The 24,774-nt window shown below is 51.0% G+C and overlaps 1 protein-coding gene across 5 annotated transcripts in view; it reads right to left on the bottom strand.

The window, feature by feature from the left end:
* aff2 (AF4/FMR2 family, member 2) overlaps positions 1-24,774 on the bottom strand; it is a 115,078-nt gene that overhangs the window by 61,554 nt on the left and 28,750 nt on the right. For 2 of the 5 annotated variants that reach the window (XM_049028793.1, XM_049028790.1), the window contains exons 2-3: positions 21,999-22,122; positions 13,484-14,338 (exon numbers count right to left, since the gene is read on the bottom strand). In XM_049028793.1, the coding sequence (XP_048884750.1) occupies positions 13,484-14,338; positions 21,999-22,122 (979 nt within the window). Of the gene's footprint in view, positions 1-13,483; positions 14,342-21,998; positions 22,123-24,774 lie in introns of all 5 variants that reach the window. The other 3 variants (XM_049028792.1, XM_049028789.1, XM_049028791.1) reach the window with 2 other exon arrangements.

Genomic DNA, 24,774 nt, shown 5'->3' on the forward strand with positions numbered 1-24,774 from the left:
AACCTGAGGGGGGGGGGGGGGTCACACTATGGACACATGTCGGACTCCTTGTCTGCTGTCTGTTCGGTGGCGGTCTTTACCACTATTCAAACCATGCATTTGCGCGAGGCCTCCCGTTGGCCACAAACAGTCACTACACTGGGGCCCCAAAGTAGCTTTATAAGTGGGGCCCCAGAAACCACAAACTGGCCCCCGCATGCACCCGAGTCTGAACATCAGCTGGGTGTGAAGCCTCTGGTCAACTGCTTATCCCTGAGCTACCCTGACCCTGCTGGACAAGCTGCCTTCCTTATCCCATGTTCGCATCTAAAAGGAGTGAGGACTGATATCTGTGGAGGGGTCTGATGTCAGGTCCTGTTCTTTTTGCTTCTCTAAAGTTTGCTTGGAGTGCACCGGGGCAGGCAGTTTGATCCCTGCCCAGTAATCCTATTCCTACCCCTCCCCTCACTGGTGCAACAGGAACCTGCAGCTCTGTCAGTTTCCAGCAGTAGGTATGACCATTCTCCTCTAATCATACCTCCCATTCACCACGGACTTGTCCCATCCCTCTTCAACCATCAGCACAGCCATCTGGGGTTTTTTGTGGGACCCATGCTACAACATCTTCCAGAATGTGTTTAATGCATTTTTTGTTTTATTTCTGGGCATGCTCAGAGGGGCTCTCACTCGATCTGGGCATGCTCAGAGGGGTTCTCACTCGATCTGGGCATGCTCAGAGGGGCTCTCACTCGATCTGGGCGTGCTCAGAGGAGCTCTCCCTCATTCTGGGTATGCTCAGAGGAGCTCTCTCTCAATCTAAGCACACTCTGACGAGCTCTTAATCTGGGCATGCTCAGAGGAGCTCTCCCTTGATCTGGGCATGCTCAGAGGAGCTCTCCCTCATTCTGGGTATGCTCAGAGGAGCTCTCCCTCAATCTGGGCATGCTCAGAGGAGCTCTCCCTCGATCTGGGCATGCTCAGAGGAGCTCTCCCTCATTCTGGGCATGCTCAGAGGAGTTCTCTCTCAATCTAAGCACACTCTGAGGAGCTCTCAATCTGGGCATGCTCAGAGGAGATCTCCCTCGATCTGGGCATGCTCAGAGGAGGTCTCTCTCAGTCTAAGCATACTCTGAGGAGCTTTCAATCTGAGCATGCTCAGAGGAGCTCTCTCGATCTGGGCATGCTCAGAGGAGCTCTCTCGATCTGGGCATGCTCAGAGGAGCTCCCTCGATCTGGTGACGCTCAGAGGTGCTCTCTCTTGATCTGGGCACACATAAAGGAACTCACTTTCGATCTGGGCAAGCTGAGAGGAGCTCTCTCTCGACCTCGGCACACTCGGAGGATTTCTCTCTCAATTTGGCTATGCTCTCTGTGGAGCTCTCTGTATCTGGACATGCGAAGAGGAGTTTGCTCTATCTGGGCACGCTCATTCAAACTCTTTCTCTATCTAGGCACGCTCAGAAGCGCTTTGGGGCAAGGACGCCGACTGTACACATCCATGGCGGAGCCAGAGGACATTGTAAATCCTCTGCCATTAATTAGGATGATTAACTGGCAAACAATCATTGGTTAATGCAAACGGAAGCTTCAAATAACTCATCCTTTGCCAAGGAAAAAGAAAAAAAATTGTATAATCTTGAAACAATTTATCTTGCAGAGCAAACACTCGCTTGGTGTTTTGATTAGCTAATGCAATTTACGTGTGAGTCTTAATGTGGGTAACCCTATCTCGGCCTGCCTCACACACAGGCGCACACACTCTGTGGGGGGGGGGGGGTGGCAGGGTAGGTCACATTAGCATACAGATCAGCAGAGTGGGCTAATGAATAACTGCCGTGTCTTATCTACGGCCCCCCAAGACTCAGGGCGCGGATAAGCTCTTGACAGAGTTTGGCAGTTGAGTGTGTGTGTCTGTGTGTGTTTATGTGGGGGGGGTTGGGGCACTGGAGGGCATCGAGGTGTAGTTACACCAAAAGAACCAAAGGGGTCGCTGCTCATTCATGCAAACTGCCCCAGGAGGCTGACCAAGCATTTTCCCACAATCGGAGCTGCTGCAGTAGATAGTATCCCTCGAGGGAACAGTTCTGCGCGAGTTCGTTTTGATATAGCATCCCCCCCGTATGCAGCCACAGCATTCGTGGGTGGGAAACTGGCAGGGACAGGACAAAGAACCCCCTCGCAATCACGAGTTAGAAGGATGAGGGGAATGTCTTGAGTCATGAGTATTGCCGAGTAAAACAGGTTGTACTTTCTTGCCATGAATTCCTAAGAGACAGTATTCTGTTCCAGTCCTACAAAACTGACCGGCACAACTACAACTGAGCAGCTAATTCATTGCATTTTAGTCCTTTAGCAGACACTTTCAGCCCAGTGACGTGACTTTTCCTGAGATTAGAACTGGTGACCTAGCGATCACAAGCACAGCAGGCTAACCTGCTGAGCCACACACCATCCCCATTGGTCCAGCATGTTGCCATTTCTGGTTGAGTAAGTACTGCAGAACTGACCAATCCGTGTCCATCGCAGTAGACAGGAGGAGCTGACATAATGAAGAGGAGTTTAATACCTGACTTACATTTTACTGATGGACTAGAGGACCCCAGGGGTGATGTAGCACCCTCAGTTGTCACCTTTAACCAAGTATAAACGTCAAATGGCGGGAAGGTGCACACAAATACATATGACCCCGGAGTCACAGTGTCTCACTCTCAGTTGATGCCAAATGTGCGGAGTGGAGGTGTCTGAGGTTTGAGCCCAGCCCCCACTGTAGTTATTGGAGTTTATGTATCAGGTGTCGTCATGATCCCGATCCTTGGGGTGACATGATGGGACATGCAACCCTGCAGCTTCTCAGAAGCACGAGCTTGACTTTTAAACCCATGATTAAGGAGTCAGCCAGCAGCCGGATGGTGGGGGGGGACACCTTGAATATATGGGTGTAGGGGTTGGGGGGGGCATGCATCATTTACCCGGCGAGATGGTGGAGGAGACAGAGCAACGCCCCTATAATTAGCATCATCAATCAGTGTTTTACGTCCGATGAGGGATGCGAGCAAAGATACGCACTGGGACACACAGGGACATACTCACATATACTCACACATACTCACACATACAGACACACAGACACACACACACATACAGACACACAAGGACATACTCACACATGCAGACACACAGACACAGACACACACACACACACACACACACACACACACACACACATACAGACACACAGGGACATACTCACATATACTCACACATACAGACACACAGATACACACACAGGGACATACTCACACATACAGACACACAGACACACACACAGGGACATACTCACACATACAGACACACAGACACACAGCCACACACACAGGGACATACTCACACATGCAGACACACAGACACAGACACACACACACACACACACACACATGCAGACACACAGGGACATACTCACATATACTCACACATACTCACACATACAGACACACAGACACACAGACACATACAGACACACACACACACACACATACAGACACACAGGGACATACTCACACATACAGACACACAAACACACATACAGACACACAGACACATACAGACACACAGGGACATACTCACACATGCAGACACACAGACACACACACACACACACACATACAGACACACAGGGATATACTCACACATACTGACACACAGACACACACAGACACACACACACATACAGACACACACACACATACAGACACACAGGGACATACTCACACATACAGACACACAAACACACATACAGACACACAGACACATACAGACACACAGGGACATACTCACACATGCAGACACACAGACACACACACACACACACACATACAGACACACAGGGATATACTCACACATACTGACACACAGACACACACAGACACACACACACATACAGACACACACACACATATACAGACACACAGACACACACACACATACAGACACACACACACATATACAGACACACAGACACAGACACACACACAGACACACACACACACCACTGACAGTCTTTACACCCCTGAAAATATGTGACGCAGAGGGAAAACAGTAAGGATAAGGAGTGCACAGCAGTCGTGTTAAGGAGCATTGTCTAACAATGGCCCACACCCTGAACTCTCTGGGATGGTTTAACAGCCGTGTTGAGGAGCAGCCTCTAATGATGGACTTCACCTTGAACTTTCCGGGGGGGGGGGGGGGGGGGGGGTTATAGGTGTGTTAAGAAGCAGCGTCTAACGATGGCCCTCACCCTGAATTCTCCGGGGGACTAACAGCCGTGTTAAGGAGAAGTGTCTAACGATAGATCTCACACTGAACTCTGTGGGGGGGTGCGGGGGGAACGTAATAGCTGTGTTAAGGAGAAGTGTCTTAAGATGGCCCTCACTGTAAACTCTGGGGGGGTGATGGGGAGGGGGGCAGTGACAGCTGTGTGCCAAAGTGTATGTGGAATTGAGGGGCACATTAACTGATTAACAGGGTATGTTTACATACTGTGGTGAGCAGATATCAGTAGCTGACTCAGGGGTGATAAGTAAGCCCAGCGCCACCTGCAGGCAGGGTGGTGAAGTAGAACACCCACTCCCCCATCCCCTTCTACCTAACTAGCTGTGTACCCCACTCCTCCCCCCGACAAATAACAAGGCACAGGCGAAAACAAGCGGCTTCTTACAGCTGATAGCCATGGATTCTGTCTACCCCTGCCAGCTACATGTGATAAATTCAATGACTTCTGAGCTGCTTTTATGTGTGTACTGGGTGTGAGGTGCTTGCAATATCTCTCCCCCCCCCCATCACCGGCAATACTACAGCATTAAATTAGCATATCTGGTCACAGCCCACTTGACATACCTGCAAACTGCATTGTGGGTATTTCATTAGGAGAAACTGCGGGTATCCTGCACTTGGGATGAATGAAAAGGCCGCCAGCCTTCCTGTGCACCATGTCGTGCATTAGTTTGAAGTGCCTGCAGCTCAGGATTTCTTGTAGGGCGACACAAATGAGCACCTTCCAGAAGGTTCCGGGGCATATAACGGCTGGAGCTTGGCCATACGCTTGCTCAGCGCTAATGTGACGTTCGGGAATGGTGAAGCAATCAGAGCGGTCACCTTCGCTTTGTGGTGCTGCTTGGCGTCAGCTGGTACCCCCGAGCCCCGTGAGACAGGAACCAAGCCTCTGACCGGCAGGTTACGGGCACTGTGCCATGGCAGACCAGTGGGGGGTACAGCATTGTGCGCATGCATCGTGGCCCTCCACTGCATTTCGGGGGCAGTAATAACACAGGATGTTAGTCTGTTTGCATTTAACTCTGTGAGGTTGTATGTATAGGCAAAAAAAGGTGTATGTCAGAAGTTGGGGGCGGCAGATTCAGATGGTCGGCATTTTACTTGCCTCATGGAAAAGTTGAACAGTAAAGCTTTCAGCTTATTCCTCAGATATCAACCTATCAGAGAGCATCGTCACATACCCATTGTATGTTGGCAGGAGACCTCCCTATCCCCTCCAGGCTGTGAGGAGCCAGAGCAGACCTTGCAGTGACCCGCCTCCCCATGGGAGAAGTGGCAGGGGACTGATGACACTGTACTGCTCATTCTGCAGTGACACACTTCCCATAGCTGGAAGTGTGTTGAATGCTGCAGCTGGAGGTCAGAGCAGCCACTTGCTACTGACCAACTGTGTACTCAAGCAGGGATTATGCTTCTTTGTGGCTTTCACTCAGTTCATGTCAGGTCAGGCTAGGGAGCATCTACTGGTACATTGTGTTTCCACACCCACCACATGACATAAAACCTCGGGATCCCGGTTGGTGACCCCCCCCCCCCAGGCTGACATCATGTCCCACCCTCCAGAAATAGCTGTATACCTGCCACAGCCAGGTGTTAAGTGGGTGTCCCCTGGCCTGGTCCAGCTGCTCAAGTCCTCAGCAATGAGAATCTTGCAGGCTAGATCACCCTCAGGAAATCACACCACATGGTCATAGTGCCATAACAGATACTCCCTCACAATGCAGGTAATGTGCCTCATCTAAGTCTCCCTAAACAACTGCTCATATGACACAAAGTCAAACCAGCGGTACCCAAGGATTCTCCAAAGAGAAACAATACGAAAGGAGTCCAGTCTTCATCTCAGCCATACAGCAAGACAGAGAGCACCAGGACTCTTTCATCCTCTTACAAAGATATTAGGAGCAGCACGCACCCCTTTCCAGTGAGCTCATGACCCCCTGTGCTCTCACAATGAGTCTGTTACATAGGAAGAGTGACCAGAGATATGAATGTCGCTACTGAGGTAAGTGAACGTCTTGATGCAGTCAATATTCTTTCTGAAGACAGATACACTGCTGATGGCTATGCCCAAGAGGTCATTAAAGGTCTGGATCTTTGGTTTTTATCTAGCCCAGACTCCTCACTCAGTCTCTGGAGAGCCCTGATCAGAGCCTCCATTGACTCCATGAAGATCACAGCATCATCAGCAAAGTCAAGATCAGTGAATCTGTCTTCACCAAAAGATACCCCATAGCCATTGGACCCCACGATTCTGCCCAACACCCATTCCACACAAGCATTGAACAGAGTAGTAGAGACAGTACACCTTTGAAGAACCCCAGAATTAACTGGGATTGATGCACTCTGCACAGCACGCACAGTACCAGTGTGCAGGCTGGTTATGACATCCAGAAAATTAGGGGGGATCCTGTAAAGTCCCAGGATGTCCCAAAGGGCAGCTCGAACGCATTATGATAATGATAAAGGCTGCAAAGAAGCTCTGCTGATATCCGGACTTGTGCTCAATGAGATCCCTCAGTGCCAAGGGGCGATTGATAGTAAATTTCTTAGGTGTAAAAGTGGTACACGAGCAAGTGATCACGGATCCTGCTGAGGATAACCTGAGCAAGGGCCTTACCTGGCACCGAGAGCAGTATTATCCTCTGTAGTTGCCACAATCCAGGCGATCACCCTTCTTTACATATAGTGACAACAAATTCCATTTTCCAGTCAGTTGGGATGATGCCCATGTCCTAAATGGAAGCAAAGATGGCTTGCAATGCCAGGTGGAGAGACTTACCAACAGTGTGTACAAGTTCACCTGGATACCACAGATCCTTGCAGCCTTTCTTACGCTCAGCTGGTTCACTATCTGTGCAATCTCGTTGAGATTGGTTCACAGCTAATCAGAGGATTAGCCTCAAAGACTGTGAACCCAGAGATGCCCAATGTGCTAGCCAGAGGATCAGCTTTAAACAGCTGCTTAAAGTAGCCAGCCCAACAGGTCGCAACTGCAGTGTCATCCATAAGGACAGTTCCATCACCCACCTTGACTGCAACTCTCTGAGAAACAAATTTAGATGTGAGTAACACGTGGGTTACTAGAATATAGATGGTGTGTAACTTACTCATAGATTTCTCTAACAAGCCCTGTCGGCTATCCTTCTCAATTCCTGGTACAGACTGGAGTTCCTATCAAGCTGTGTGGTGTGATCCCCTCTTAACAATATTCAAGGTGCTGTTCAAGATGAAACACTGCCTTCTGGGAACACTGGCAACATCGATACAACCCTCAGCTACCTTGCCATGGAATACCTTCCACAACACATTAGAGCTGAGAGTCGTCTCCCCAAGTCTGTAAGGTCCTCGTAGAAACTGTATGCAAACTCATTAGAAAGAGCTTCATCTTGGAGTCTGGCCAGGTCCAGCCTCATTCTCCTAGTAGATGGAAGCCTTCTGGACTTAAGATGAATCTTCAGAGTAGTAACAACAAGTCTTGGGAAGTCTTGGACCCTGCAGTTCTATAGGAGCCTCCAGTAACTGCCCATGACAATATGATCTATTTCCTTTGCCCCAGTACTGGTACCAAATTCAACAAAGCAGCTCAGAGAACTGGAACTAAGATCCAGCGACTCGCAGCTCCTGACCTTTTGCCACCATCACCATGGTCACCAGACTCGTGGGGACTGACACAATCCTCACAGCCAGCCCTTCAGTGCCAGTGGTCGCATTGAAGCCACCCATGACCAGAGGAGTGTCACCTCGTGGGCACGCATCAACAACCGAACAAAGTTGCGAGTAAAATGTCTCCCTCATCGAGAAATCACTCATCACAGTTGGAGTAGACACTGAGACAACAGACAAGACATCCAGAGAGTGCCTTAGCCTGAGTCTCATGATACGCTCGTTGAAAAGAGTGACATCAGACACCATCGGGAGGAGCCGATCCACCTCAGAAACAGCTACTCCCTGAGTATGGGAGCTATCAGGGTGACTAGACTGATAATTGGTGTACCCACCTACAGAGAACTGGCCACTCCCCAGTCTGCATACCTCAGAGAGTGCCACCACTGAAATGTTGAGCTTTCAAAGGTTCTCCAAAAGTGGGGGGAAATGGGCATCATGACACAAGACGATAAACATGCCTACCCAGATGAATCCCCTCTGGTTAAAACCTGAGTGCTGCCTTGCAGCAAGCAACACATTGGCACCAAACCAACTCCGATCCCCAACAGGACCGATTCCATTAGCTCTCCAGCGGTTTCAACTCCTCTGGGGATGAAGCTCTAGAGGACTTTCCCTCCATCCATTTCATGATGTGTGCAGCCTTCCTGTGGGCGGCAGCAGCAGAGCTGCTCCCACGGAGAGCAGAAAAGAGTCCTGGCTGCTTTGTCGAAGCTCTGTGAAATTTTGTTATGGTAGCTGGAGTGCCAATCCCGACACCAACCTCCAAAATGAGTGAAATTCATTAACTTTATTTAATAAATTTTAATCTATGATATATAAATATACTCTACAAACAGCATGGTGGTGTAGTGGTTAGCACTGTTGCCTCACATCTCTGGGATCCGGGTTCGAGTCTCCGCCTGGGAGTTTGCATGTTCTCCCCATGTCGTTGTGGGGTTTCCTCCGGGTACTCCGGTTTCCCCCCACAGTCCAAAAAACAGGCTAATTGGACTTGCTAAATTGCCCGTAGGTGTGCATGTGTGTGTGTGAGTGTGCCCTGCGATTGGCTGATCCCCCATCCTGGGTTGTTCCCTGCCTTGTGCCCATTGCTTCCGGGATAGGCTCCGGACCCCCTGCAACCCAATAGGATAAGCGGTTTGGAAAATGGATGGATGGAAACAGCAATGATTTCATTAGATCTTCATATGTTACATCTAATCAGGATTCTAGCTTTTGACTAAAACTTACAAACAGTTTTCAACTCAAAATATAGCGAATCAGCCAGCAGGGGAAACCCAAAGCAGGACGCATTTTCTGTGTGGCGAACCGAGTTTGGGTTGGACAGAAGGTGCTGGCTGGAGAGAGCGACCCTCCCGGCTGTGCCGGTGAACCCTGTGTGGGTTCTAGCCCCAGGCCTACACAATCTTTCTTTATTGCAGTTTGACAAGAAACCTGGGCAAATAGATTGTGATGGGATTTATGCAAATGAGACCAGCTGTTACTTGGAATTAAGGAGCTTCCTAATAACTCAGCATGGAGGGGAGAACACTCAGTGCTGCGGTGATCCAGCTGGACGCGGCACGTTGGCGGGATGGACGCCGCACCCCCGCACCAGCCGCCGGCCGAAGGTGCGACAGCCCTTGCCTATCTGAACGAGATCCCAAAAAGCACAGCCTGATCTGGGACTACTGCCTGCTATCTATCGCTACATCTGTCTATCTATTGTGATTCTATCTGTGGTTACACAGATGGGGGATTGTCATCCTCAGCCTGACGCACCTGTGATAATGACCTCCCTTAGGAATGGGGGACTCTTAACTTGTAAGGACGATCAGAGAAACAGAGGAGAAGCACTAAGAATAACGATCAGCCGGTCACAGTGGGATAACAGCATGAACATGGGCTCACATCATTCATGCCACTAAAGGTGAGGACACTCCTACCTTCATATACAGTGATATCTACGACGACAGTGAGACACACAGGATATTGATCAAAGCATAAATACAGAGTCCATTTGTGGAAGCCCCTGGTCTGATTCTGGGGCGAAGAGGGACATGTTGGTACTTGAAGGATGAAAGGCATGACTGCCGTATTGTCTCGGTGAACGGGATACTTGTAAGACGAATGGGCCGAGGTGTTTCACACTTAACATGTGCAGTGACACGTGGTGACGCTGACTGCTTAACGTGAGGTGTATCCGTGGCAACACCCATAGGACTTTCTCCATGTGACGGCTTGCGTGTTTGGCAGTACCTAACGGCACCTCTGTTGCCCCGATGACGAGCCTGTAAACGACTCACCCATTAGTGAGACAACCGGTCCTCCTTAGGCCGATCACAGAAGCTGCTCTGACTCACTCTCGGCCATCCGTAAGGGAGCCAAGATGCTTTGCTGGCAGTGATGCCCACTGTGACTGTGAGAGGCACTGTGACTGTGAGCGGCACTGTGACTGTGAGCGGCACTGTGACTATGAGCGGCACTGTGACTGTGAGCGGCACTGTGACTGTGAGAGCATGGTCAGAGACCCATTTCAAACTGAGCATCAGACCCCAGTCTCAGTCCCCCAGCATTTCTGCTGCCCCCCCCCCCGCCAACATGCCCAGACCCTCCCAGAAATCCAATTTAGCTCTGAGGTAAACGGACAGGCTACATGAAAATAAAGCCTTAACCACAGCTTCCACTGCTGTTATCATCACGAGACATGACAGAGGAGGAACTCCATGAGTGTGGAGGGGGGAGGGGGGCATTTGGGGTTCAGTTTCTAAGGAGGGAGGGTTGTGGGTGGTAACCCCGACCATATTCCTTTCAAAAGACTAAATCCTAAATTAAAGGCTGCTGAACACAGCCAGCCAGTCCCAGAAGCTGGCCCACCCCCAGCCCAAAGCGTGACCCCTGCTCACCCTCCCTACATGCACCAGCCACCTTCCTACATCTCACACACCTCCAGCAGGTGTCCTGGAGGCTCTGCGCTGGCCTCCTGGTATCTGAGGGCCACACTACCTTACATGATACACGTCCAGACAGACAGCTGGTCTGGGACTTCACCATTGGGCCCCTGAGCAAGACTCTCAGCTTCCAGTTGCTAAAGGGACTGTATGACCCTGTATATTGGTCTGGATAAAAGCATCTGCTAAATAAATTAAATGTACATGTGCCAAGACGGACCGTTCTGAAAGACATGACCAGTCTGCCAAGACGAATGTGTGTGAAATAGTTTCACTCTGGGGCAGATCCTCCAAGCCGTTTCGGAAGAAACGGAACTGCAGTGACGCTGGAAATGTGGCTCAGGCAGGAGGCATTTGAAACCGGAGCCAAGCCCCACGTAAGGCTCATTCCAGAATGTTCTTTCCCTGTCTTCACACACACCTGGTGCGAAAAATACTGTGCTGTCTGCTTCGGGAAAGTGAGCATTTGTGCCATAGGGGCTCATGAGGTCAGCAACCCCCCACACACACACAATTTTTTTTTTTTTGGGGTGGCGGGGTATGGCATCCACTTCATCGAGGGCGCTGGTCAGGGTCAACGACACCGGCTCAATTACCTCCAGAAACACGGCCGAGGAACTCCAGCTGACCTTCGGTAGGCAGAAATCCATCAGTCAGAAGCTGCACAGGCTGGGGGGGGGGCGGGGGGGGGGGCGGCTGGTGCTAAGCCCACTGAGGCCCACATCAAAGTGGGTGCACCGTCTGGGATGGACTATTTAAACCACCGTTTGGACGGAATGAGATTACCCTCCACGCAAATATCCGCTATGATCTCCCGCAAAACAACACCATCAAAGGATTAAAAATGGCTCTTTAAAGGAAGAGCGTGCAATAAAAGATCATTTTCGGCGCATCCTTCAGTCTGCACTCGACAGAGCGGCTAATCTAATGTGCCCCATCGCCGCTGTGGCTCTGTCCCGGAAGGGCCTAGCGATAAGGCGATTAGTTACGGAGAGCTCCCATAATGCCCGGCACCGAGGCCGATCAATGGCGTTATCTGACTATCAGTGGCTCGCATTTGCCGTGATGGACCTGCGGCGGCCGTTTGCAGTGAGTGTCGCATGCACCCCCCTGGCCGGATTGATACCCTCAGTGATAGCAGGACGCTTCCCAACGTGTCTGATGGACCTTAGCGGGCCGTGTCCTCTGAGGCCGTTAGACGGGCTTACAGTGGGCGCCTTGGGGCACTCGGGACTTGCTCACGTTTCACCTTGGGGGGCTTTCTGTCCGTCAGACCTCCCATCGAACCCTGATTTGTTTTTTCATGTCCCAGTCGTGAGCAGCAGGTTCCAACAAATACATACACAGGCAAAGACACAAAGGTGTAAATACACTAATATATTTTACCCCCCCCCCCCCCACCACCAGGACCCATTGCAGTTATCCCACTATTAGTGACAGCTTGGGGCCCATCCTCATCCCCGAGGGATCATCCCAATCAGATCCGCCGTGAAGCCCTCTGGGGCGGGATTAACATGCAATACTCCTCCTGCCTTAACCAATAAGGGCCAACCCTGCCTGTGACTGACAGCATGTGGCATTCCCACCCATTCCTACGGAACACCGCTGGCCTGTCAGCTAGCAGAAATATAATCAACTGTGATATTTTAAAAAAAGACATATATTAAAGGCAGGTGCAGGTCAGCAGACCAGGAGCCAGGCATCCTCAGAAGACCGCAGAGAACAAAGGCGAGCAGATTCAGTCCTTATCTCAACCAGGCCAGGCTAATCTATCCCAGGATCCTCTTTGTGTCACTCCCTATCCCTCGCGACCTGAATGCTGAGGGTGCAGTTATCCTCCACCTCTGTGACGCTGTGTTTGCGCCAGCAGACTCCCTGAGCCGGCCTAATGACCCCCCCGGCCGCGGCCTACGTCTCCCTCTAATCCCTCTTTCAAAGCACTTACAGTGCCCTTAATATATTAGCATTTAACTGCAGGGCGCCACGGATTAAAGATGTCTTCTGTCAGGGGCTTGGCACGGTGCGTCGCATAAATGCTTCAGAGGCCCAGCGAGCGGCACCTCTGCAGGGCTGGGAACAGGCTCTGCTGCTCCGCTCTCCACCCCCAAAAAAGCCCTGGACTCAGTTCACGTTCACGTACCTGGTGGCCCATAGCTTTGGCCCGAGGGCTAGAAGTGCAGTTGAACCTTAATTTGGGCCCAAAACGAAGGCTTCTGTGTCAGTGAGGGGTTAAAGGGGGTTTTCATCTAAAGGTTGTGCTGTGGACACGTTTATCCACATCCTTCAATATGAGATATGCAGCCCTGGAAGATTCTCTTTCTGAACAGCCGTGCCTACGGGTGGCCGTGGCAGATGTTAATCCCATCCGCCTGCTCGGCTAATGGCCGGACGCTCCAAATCGATGGTTACAAAACCGCGATGGTGCCACGGCATGACCACAGAGCACTCTAACAGGTACCATCAAGTCCATCAAGTCACGGTACAGCCGGCCTGGATCCACCTTCCACCAACAGGATCACATAGATGGTGTCAACCACAGGTCCAACCCAAAGCATGGGAAGGCGAGCACATGGCACACCTACCTCCCCGGGCGGCGGTAGCGTCAGCTTCGGCAGTTTGCCCTTGGTGACGTTACCAGCTGCCTTGCTGTCCGCCAGGCCCCCGAAGGTGGCATTGCCATAGCCATCCCCAATCTCCATGGGCGGCTTCAGCTCTGGCGAGTCGATGGGCAGCTGGTCCTGGCCGTCCATGGGCCGCACGTAGGCTGTGGGCTTCTGTTGGACCGCACTGGGCTTGCTGTGCAAGGCTTGTGGGAAGGTGGGCGTGGCCAGGCCACCGGGCAGCAGGGATGTGGAGGCCACGGGGGAGCCCACGCCGTGGGGGCCCACCTCCACATCCCCGGGAGACCGGCCGTGGGGGGGCTCTTTGTACGGTGTGTCCACCGGCGCCCCCTTTGCTGACGCGTGCCGTCGTCCATGCGAGGAGGAGGTCGCCGGGCTAGAGTCACCCTTGTGGCTGTCGCCTTGGAGAACGAATGGGTCCTCATGGCGAGCCGGGGCTGGCTCGTGGATGGTGGTCCCGTGCTTGCCCCGCCCACAAGTGGGCCCGGCCCCCAGGGCCGCCTGCCCACCCCCTCTGTGCCAGTCTGTGGCACGAGATTTCTTGGGCGTGGAAGATGATGATGTAGAGGAGGCAGAGGAGGGGCCTGGGGGAGGCATAGATCCGGATGCGGCCTGGACAGGCCCTGGGCGTCCCCGCGCACCTTCAGGGAAGAAGCCAGGCTGCTCGGCCTTCTCCACCGGCGTCTGCGGTACACAGCTCTTGGGGATGCCCACCAGATGGCTCTGGTTGGAGTGGCTGGTCAGGAGCTCCTTCATCTCGTCGTAGTTCCCCAGCGTGTTCTGCACGCGGTTCGCCAGGGCGTCGCCCTTGCTGGTCTGCTGGGGCAGAAGAGGCAAGGATTAAACAAAGCACATGCTGAACCGGCCCACGAGGGGGCAGCATGGGGAACAGGGGCATTTGGAGACATCGCAAGCACTGTCAGCTCTGTGCTGTGGGGGACTCAGCTAGAAATGAAGTGGGTGGGGTCTGGGTCATGGTACGGGGGGGCTGCTGATCTGCATGGCCAGGCTGGGAGGGTGAGGGGTGGCACAGAGGTATGGGGCAGAAGAGGTCATGTTCACCAGGGGTTTAAACCTGGGTCAGGGGTTTCACAGCCAGTGGGTGGCACCATGGAAACACAATGTAACACTTCATTAAAAGGGGCTTCCTTTTACATGTGGAAACTGGCTTTATTATAATAAGTGTTTTCTTGCAGTGTTTTTATAGCGTATTATTAGCTTATACCCTCCTTTTATTTGCATAATAGACCTCAGATCGTTTCATGCAGACGCTGCCTGAGACTCAGCCTCCTGAATCAGCTACGAGAGGATCAGTGACACGTCCTCCCGCACACAGTAGGGGGCGCTTCTCCAGTGTGCAGTATGACAGCAGAACAATCTACAGATACCCTGAAAACAGGTCTGAGTGAGAGGATGGGGTGACAAGGGAAAGTTCCGGTAGTCTGGCACCTAAACCCCGATCCCCAGAGAGTTTTACTTAGTCATTATAACGTGTTGAATTCGACTGAGTTCAAACTGATCAGATCAACCCCAGAGGTTAGAAAAGAATCTTCAAATTCTTCTGAAAAAAAAGAGGATCGATGAATGATTCCCAGAAACCTCTGAACTCTACTTTGCAACCCTGAATGACTTGACTGTTTAAATAATTGTTTACATATTTCACTTTTTAATTCCTCTTAAATAACATAACTTTAACTAGCAATTTTGGGATACACTGAGAGAGGACCAATCAGGATGGCTGAAAGCAAATAAGCCTCCACCCATACCCGTAGCCCCGCCCACCGCCAGCCAATGCCAATCTCGGAAATCCTCTCACGTTCGACTTTGCCTGCGTGCCCCGATGTCTCACGTATTGATTCGCGTTTTGTGGTCAAGGTATTTTTAGCATTTGGGCTCTCAGACTTGCAGAGCTGTCGGAGTGGGGACACACCCACTACCCAGAAAGCCCTGCCCGGCTCCCAGCTAGAAACCTGGATCCCGGCCACCCCTGCGCTTTAATTACCCTGTCGTTAAAGGCGAAAAAAGACAAAAGGTATAGCAGTTAGTGGTGATATTCAGCCAGCTGGAAAGGCTGAAGCGTGTCGTCAATTGTTGTTTTGGTTTTCAAAGCGCTAGTCAGCAAAAATAGCGGTCCGAGGGGGGATTATCTCATGCGGGCTCGCAATGCATGCAGCGGCTCGCAATGCACGCAGCGGCGATGTCTACTGCCGCTGCAATTAGCAAACGAGCCTTTTAAGGGTTCGAGTAAAACATTTATTATGGTGTTGCGGTGCTGACTGAATTTGATTACCTACATTGAAATGGGCAATGGGACGCTCAGCGGTGAAACTGACGCCCTAAAATCACAGAATCAGACACGTGGAGGGTGGAGGGAGATGGAAGAGGATGTTCACTCGATATTCAGTAAAAGATTAATGGGATGCCAACAATGGCAAACAATAATCCTGGCAACTGGCAATTGCTGAGTATAAAAATGGACTTTGATATCTCTCAAAGCAGCGACCCGTCCTGCTTATTGTGACCCCCATCAACAGACCCCTTTAAAAGTCCCCCCCGTCGTGAAGTGCCTTTGGGCGCCCTGGCCTCTCAGCAGAGCCGCGCAGGATGACATTAAAAGCCTGCACTGACACTTTGAAAATCCTTACACTTCATTTCTTAATAATAAAATACGGCTTTTTTTCAGTGGAGGAGAGCGACTGCCTCTTACTGGGTTCTGCAGTGCATTAGAGGCGAAGATGACTCATCTTAAAAGAAATAAAATAAAATAAAAAACCCCTCTCGTCTGGCAGCGGCTGACAGTTTGGTTTGGGATGACCAAATTTATTTTCTTGTGGGGGGGGGGGGGGGGGTTACTTTGAAGATTTTTTAGTAAAAAAAGGTGGTGGGTGAAAACCTGAGATCTGGATGGTCACTTATTCAGTCCACCCTAAGAGCCAGACCCCACCCCCCCCCCCCCCCAAAGGTCCCACTTTACCCCTGTGAAAAGGGAGAAAATGCCACTATTGCAGTGGGAGCTCGGCTGCTCCGAGACCAGCGTCCAAATTTAGAAGCGTGGAAATTAAAAAGCAGAACAGAGCCGCAGCCCAGAGTCATAGGCAGGCAGAAATCTCAGTGCAGCTCCTGCGCTTGAAAAAAGGCGAGAAAAATCCCCCACGGACCTTGAAGGATGGGGATTTGCCTGCGGGACAACGGGCATGGCTGGCAGCGCCGCCCCAGTGGAGAGCCCACTTACAGTGCGATCGACTCCATCATATGCTGTGCCTCATAACTGTCTGGGGGCGATGGTGTCATTTATTTGGCTTTCCAAAGCTCAACAACCAGGGACAGGTTTGCAGTTTCTAGGACCCCAATAAAAAAGCTACTCTGGGACCCCCCCCCAGCACAGTGACTCATTGTAGCCAATAAGGGGCCCCCAAACCAGAAGGGGGTCACATAAGTGCATGGCTTGAGTACTGGTAAACGCTACCGCTAACGACACCAGCTTCAAAGTGTCATTGGCGGTGCGACCTGCGTCGTGCCACCACAAGGAATTCTGGGACTGATGTTCTGTATGGGCAGGCAGAAAAGAGAGACGGCAACATGAGATGCCAATGGCACCCTGCCTGGATTATGGAGCTAGACGGCGCTATTGCTTTCCCTGGGTAAGAAAGGGCAGAAGGTATGGACGTTCTTGAGATGAATTACTGTTTTGCTTGCTTTGAAGGGGATGCAGGAGTAATAAAAGGCATTAGCGGCGTGCATGGCCATTAGCACACAGTCAATATGGGGGGGTGGGGGGAGGCCCCCACACCTAGCCAGCCCCCTCGTGATCGATAAAGAGCTGCGCGGAGCTGTGGGGAGCAGGCTAAGAAGTCGGCGTCCTGCTGACGAGACACGCTGGCAAAGAAAGGCCCCACTAAGCGACTCCCTGGATAAAACGCTTCAGGAGGCCTGACGGCTGGAGGGGAGTCGTGGGGGGGGGGGGGGGGATCGTTTTCAAGCCGGGAGCAGCAGGCAGCCGCATCACCCGGACGATTCATCCTGCAGCGCAAACCGCACAGCCATGAATAAAACATAGATGGGTGAGGAGTGAAGCAGGAGGAGAGAGGAGTAACAGAGAGGGAGTCAGGAGGGAGGCACCTCCAGCTCGTCTTACTGCGGGACTGATGGGGGCAGCGGTGGAGTGTGCGAGAGGGAGAGCGTCAGCGTGTGTGTCTGTGTGTGTGTGTGAAAGAACGTGTGTGTGAGAGAATGTGTACGTACAGTATAAGTCAATTTCTGTGTGCGAGAGAGTGTCAGTGTGTGTTGGTGTGTGAGAGTGTCTGGCAGTGTTTGTATGTGTATGAGAGAGAGAGAAGGTCAGTGTGTGTGTGCGTGTGTGTGTGTGTGTATGGAAAGAGAGAGATCATTGGTGTGTCTGTAGCAAAGTGTGTCTCTGTCAGTATGTCTAAGTGAAAGCGAGTGTCAGTGTGTATCTGTCAGTATATGACTGTGTGTATGTGACTGTGTCTATTTCAGTGTGTGTCTGTGTCAGTATGTGTGTGAGTTAAGGTGTATCTGTGTGTCTGTATCTCTGACTGTGTCAGTGGTTGTCAGTGTATTCGTGTCTGTCACTGTGTTTCTATGTCAGTGTGTATCTGTGTCATTCTTTCAGTGACTTCGTCAGTGTCAGTGAGTGTCAGTGTGACTACATCTGTGACTGTCAGTGAGTAGCAGTGTCAGTGTGTATTTACAGTATGTCAGTGAATATCTATGTTACTGTGCGTCAGTGTGTATCATAGTTTGTGTCAGTGCATATCTGTGATTGTGTCAGTGAGTGTCATTGTGTGTTGGGGTGTATCTGTGACTGTGTCAGTGAGTGTCAGTGTGTATATGTGACTGAGTCAGTGTGTTTCAGTGTCTGTGTCACTGTGTATCTATGTCAGTGTGTGACAGTGTGCATCAGTGTTCGTGTCACTGTGTATCTGTGACTGTGTCAGTGAGTGTCAGTAGGTTGGTGTGTATCTGTGACTGCCGGTGAGTGTCAGTGTGTTGGTCTGTATCTGTGACTGTGTCGGTGAGTGTCAGTGTGTCGGTCTGTATCTGTGACTGTGTCGGTGAGTGTCAGTGTGTCGGTCTGTATCTGTGACTGTCGGTGAGTGTCAGTGTGTCGGTCTGTATCTGTGACTGTGTCAGTGAGTGTCAGTGTGTCAGTGTGTATCTGTGACTGTGTCAGTGAGTGTCAGTGTGTATATGTGACTGAGTCAGTGTGTTTCAGTGTCTGTGTCACTGTGCATCTATGTCAGTGTGTGACAGTGTGCATCAGTGTTCGTGTCACTGTGTATCTGTGACTGTGTCAGTGAGTGTCAGTAGGTTGGTGTGTATCTGTGACTGTCGGTGAGTGTCAGTGTGTCGGTCTGTATCTGTGACTGTGTCGGTGAGTGTCAGTGTGTCGATCTGTATCTGTGACTGTCGGTGAGTGTCAGTGTGTCGGTCTGTATCTGTGACTGTGTCAGTGAGTGTCAGTGTGTCAGTGTGTATCTGTGACTGTGTCAGTACTGTAGGTTGGTGTGTATCTGTGACTGTCGGTGAGTGTCAGTGTGTTCGTCTGTATCTGTGACTGTCGGTGAGTGTCAGTGTGTCGGTCTGTATCTGTGACTGTGTCGGTGAGTGTCAGTGTGTCGGTCTGTATCTGTGACTGTGTCGGTGAGTGTCAGTGTGTCGGTCTGTATCTGTGACTGTGTCGGTGAGTGTCAGTGTGTCAGTCTGTATCTGTGACTGTGTCAGTGTGTCAGTGTGTATCTGTGACTGTGTCAGTGAGTGTCAGTGTGTTGGTCTGTATCTGTGACTGTCGGTGAGTGTCAGTGTGTCGGTCTGTATCTGTGACTGTCGGTGAGTGTCAGTGTGTTGGTGTGTATCTGTGACTGTGTCGGTGAGTGTCAGTGTGTCGGTGTGTATCTGTGACTGTTTCAATGAGTGTCAGTGTGTATCTGTGTCTGTCTCCCAGAGGGCCCCCCTCCCCTAACCCCGCAGAGCCAGAGTGTGTAACGCTTTGAAGCCGGTAAACACATAGCAAACAGCCCCTAACAGCAGAGCTCCATTAATCAGGATTAAGGCAGATTAGCAACAGACTGTGCGAAGCAGCATCACCAGCAGGGGGGGCTGGTACAGATTGGGGGGCAGGGTGGACACACAGGAGGACTTTATACACACACACACACACACACACGCACACATACACACACGCACACATACACACACACATACACACACGCACACATACACACGCACACACACACACACACGCATACACGCACGCACACACACATACACACACGCACACATACACACGCACACACACACACACATACACGCACACACACACACACACACACACATACACGCACACACAAACACGCACACATTTGTCTTTATAAAAAAACAAATATCTGTAAAATATGAGATTATTACATAATCATCAAACACGGAGGTCCTGGCAGGGTAAGAGTTCCTCACTGTACCCCACTGATAAAACAATAACCACCCCATGCTAAAAGAAAGCCCCCAGGCCCAGGAACACCTTCACACAGATCTTCCCTTTCCTGCCCTATTATTATTCATAATTACTGAAGTCGTAATAACAGTGATTTATTAGTTGTTTTTAGCTAGAGTGGTGATGTTAAAGGTCATATGCATTAAGGTAATAAAAGTAGAGGTTGTGGGGTGGGGAGGGGTGTTCAAGTCGGGGGGGGGATTAACCACCACTACCACACATTGAGTGCTATGGGAACTCTGTGAGCAGGGTGTGAGCTGGGGGCTGAAATCAGCCCTGCGGGGCAAGACGAGAACCGGAAGACAGAGAAATCACCCCTTCGGATTGGCAGATCCTGATCGGATGGTCTGAACCAGATGCTGCCAATCACAGGGTGGCACTCCGGACCTAAGTTCCAATCAGATGGAAGTGTAGGGCTACATTACCAACCAATCAGCCTGCATGAGATATTCGATTCATATCAGCAAAAATGTTCTGTGTTCGTAAAATAAATGGTATTTTGCCGACGCATGTTACTGTAAGAAACCATCAGATTAATTGCCATTTGACATAAAAACCACACTCACAAAGTCGGCCGTAAATGACGCAGTTCCCAAACTCCACAGCTTATTGTGGGCTTATCAAAATGTATATAAGTAAAATCTCAGCCAATGAGATGACAGGAGGCCCGACGTGATCGAAAGCGGATGCGCTCAGTCCCGAGTCCAGGGAGACGGCATTCAGCCTGGGGAGGCACTCCCCACCTGCTGGGATGTGGACAGTGTAAAGCGAGGCGGGGGAGAGAGGGAACGAGGGAGGGAGGTCTCCCTCAGCTGGGCCGACTCCAAACGGCCACTGATATTCCACCCAGGAAGCAGGGAGAAGGAAGAAAAATAAAACGAGGTATAAAGAGTGGGGGGTCGCTGTGGATTCACAGGCAGGGATGTGTGTGTTGTCACCAGCAGCTTCCGGAGAGAAAAAATATCTCAGTCAAACATGGCTAATTAGGGCTGCATGTCGGAAAAAATATATCTATATGTAAATGAAAGGGCAAGAAAGGAGGGGGGGGGAGAGTGACAGAGACTGCTGGAATCGCATTAACCCAGATTCCAGCTTCTTTGTGATGGGTGGGGGCCAAGTAATGTCAAGGGGACCGGACAAAGAAGGAGCAGCTGCCCCCCCAGGGTATGCTAACCCCATCCACCAGTGGGATGTATGTACTGGCGCCCCCTCCCCACACAGAACAGCCCTGCTATTATTTTATATTGGCTCCCTGAGCTTGGCAAATGGGTCATTTTTTTCAAACAGAGCAGGAAAAGAGAAAACAAAGCGGGGTGCTAAATAACCCATCAGCAGGGGGCGGCAGCGAGCTCATCAGTTGGGGTAGGGTGGGGTGCTGGTCCCGTGGTCCGCAGTGATTTCTGGGAAATACGAGCATCTTATTTCACGGGAGCTTATAATACTCTTTGTGACCTTAAATGCATGTGTGACAGAACCACACGGCTGGGTCACGTCTGCAAGTCCGGGGGGGGGGGGTTACGACGACCATGTGCTCATGTTGTCACTGAGCAGACGGGGAGAGAGTTGCAGTGGTGAAAACACCCATTTAACGTCAAGGAGGCAGAGCGTACAGCTCAGGGTCACCGGAAGGGTCGGCTCTGGATTTATTTGGGACACTCGGTGACACCGCCCACGTCACACGTAGGTAAAAACCAGAATGTGGGAGGACAAACTTTATACACATGCTAGAGGGGATGCAGAAAGGGGCTAAACCCCGTCATAGGCTGGGGTATCAGGAAGGGGGAGGCAGGTTGCAGAGGAAGCTGAATAAAGCTGGGAAAGAGGGGCATACCAGGTGTAAAAAATGATGGGGAGAGTAGCATCGCAGATGCTTCCATTAAACACCCACCCCATGCCTGTTGCCGGGGAACGCCCGGAGCATGGCGAGAAAACGCCGCCTCTGATTGGCCACCCCCCCGTCCTTACCTTGTAGGGCTCCCCGAACAGATTGAAGCCGGAGGAAAGGAAATCTTCATCTTGTTGTACCTCCTGCGTCCGCCTCTCCCACTCCTTCTTCTTCAGCGCGCTGCGGTCCGGCTCGTAATGGCTGCTGGGGGGGGGGGGGGGGGGGGGGGCAGGCGTTAAGGGGCATGCTGCATCGCCATCCATACCTCCAGTAAGCACAAGCAGGTAGAAAAAAAAAAACGAGATTGGCACTTAATTGCTTATACATGAGAGGCTTACCTCTCAGAGCCAATATCAAAATGATAGAAAAATCCGGAAATGGAACCTCTCCTTCTAGGCTGGCATCAAACGGCTCTCTTGGCAGTGACGATACCCGGGCCTCCCCCACCCTCCTGGGGGGACTGTGAAACCCAATCCTCACAAATTAAAATTCCGGCTTTAAGTTTCTTTTTCTTTAATGTTAATCTCATCTCATTAAGCAGCGGGCCACTCTGAATGAAAGGGCACTCGGTTTTCTTTACCCATAATGCACCCCGACGTCGCGAACTCGCTGAAAGGGCTTCGCGGTGACGCTCCTTCCGCCTCGCTTTCCGAAATGCAAACATTAAAGAACATCAGCATCGCCCCTTCGGAATGTAAATAAGGACTGAAGTTTGAAAGTGCACAAGCTTTCGCTCCACTTCACAGAAATAAATTCCACCGTAAGGGTAGCGGGGTTGTAGCCGGCCCAGTTTGATGACCCCGCTTCTCGCTAAGCCTCCTTTTTAACTATTGTGAAGTGCATGGATGTTCCATGGGAAGTAATAATAAAAAAATGGGGAAAGAAACACGACAACGTGGAAAGCATCTGAGAATGATTTCTTGTCCCTGGCGGAATGGCAATGTCCCCCCGGGGAAGGCAGTCACAGCCCAGACGTGCATGTATTGTCAATCTGCGAATGATCACAGTGGCATCAGATATGAAGGCAGCAGGAGAGCCAGCCATGGTGGGGGTCCGGCAGGGTCCAGGGCTGGGCAGGCGCCTGCCTGCAGGGCCCCCCCAGACTCACAGTTCCTCCACGGAAGTGGGTCTCTGGGTCTCAGTGACCAGGACTGGTACCCATGGATGTGATGTTATTTCTGACATCCAGAGTAAACCACTTGCGCTGGAAAGCTGTTAATCCTGGCTTTGCTCACATCCAGCAATCTTTCAACAGAAAATCCGGGTTCTGAACCGCTGCACCGCCTGCTGGTGAAGACGCACAGGTAACAGCAGGTCTGAGCGTGTGTCGGTAAAGTCTGTGTGTTGCGGATGCAGTTGAATGCTTGTATTCATATCTTTGTGGGGACTGTCCATTCATTTCTATGGGTATAACCTCAATCCCAACTATGACAACCGTAACCCTACCCAGCCTTAACCGTAACCATGACTAACAAATTACAAGACTTTTGGCATTCTTAATTTTTTAAGAATGATCTGTGCAGTCACAGATTTGTATAAGATCTATAAAATGTGAAAATAACATGTTTACACACACACACACACACACACACAAGTTCGTAATTATATCTTTGTGGGGACTCTCCATTCATTTCTATGGTGAACACTATAATCCCAACATGACACCCTTAACCCCCACCCAGCCCTAACCTTAACCATAAGTAACCAAACCAAATATGAGACTTTTAGCATTTTTAGTTTTTTGATTGCATTCACAGATGGGGACCTGAAAAGTGGTCCCCACAACATCAAAATAACCGGTTTTTAATACATTGTAGGGAATCATTTGGTCCCAAAATGTAATATAAACCTAATCCACACACACACACACACACACACATTGAGAAGGTTGCCAAAATTAAATGAGTTTCACTGTCACACCGTTGAAACACCCGTTTGAACAGCTGTTCAAAAAGCAGTTCAGTGGTCCAATATCAGGACTGTCATTAGGAAGAGACCCCTGAAAGACCCACACTACACGTGGGTCACTGTCTGTCTGCTCTTGACATCATATACAGCGTCAATTTAACTTAAACATGCTAGTACTTCAAAATCTACGTAAATAGCTAAACATGCTATTGGGTACATCAGCATTTCCCATTTAAGGATCTCCCAGCCACTGCTCCTTCTCACTAGAGTAACTCGTTTGTAAAGTGTTATTTATTTTGAAGCTGGCCGCTATTCCTCTGGGGGGCGCTGCGACTCTCTGTGGTAGATAACAAAAAACAGGCGGAAAGCGGAAATCAGTTTGTCTTCAATCTTCCCTCCCTCACCCCCCCCCCCCCCCCCCCACCCACCCCCGCCCTGAGGCCGTCTGGTTTTTCCGAAGCGTTTAATCCATCACCAAATTGTTCTGGAAAAAGGCCACGCCGAGGAAGAAAAACGACCAGGGGTCCGAGAGAGAGACAGGCGGGGGGGCGGGGGGAGATGGTTCCGGAATAGGGAATAAATATGGCGAGAGTGACGGCGGTCCCGTGCGGGTACTGACAGCGAGATGTCAGTTATCTTTATGTCGCTTCGCTGGGGCGCCTGACAGCGGCACCTGACAGGCCGATAGATCAAACGCACAGCTGAGACAGCAGCACAGAAACCAGGTCCCCCGACGTTGAATTACACTCCGAACGCAAGAGTGCGGGGGTGTATGCCGGCTGCGGGGCGCCCCTCATGGGGTACGCTGCCTGTGGTGGCAGGGGGTCCTGATAATCAAGACGAGGGGGGTGAAACAGTAAATAGAGTGCCAGGATGCAAAGAGGCTTGCATTTAGAGCTCAGTATGGGGGGTGGGGTGTCACCCTTCTTCCCGCTCGCACTGTGACCG

Source organism: Brienomyrus brachyistius, chromosome 10, assembly GCF_023856365.1.
Source record: "Brienomyrus brachyistius isolate T26 chromosome 10, BBRACH_0.4, whole genome shotgun sequence".
Classification (NCBI taxonomy): Eukaryota; Metazoa; Chordata; class Actinopteri; order Osteoglossiformes; family Mormyridae; genus Brienomyrus; species Brienomyrus brachyistius.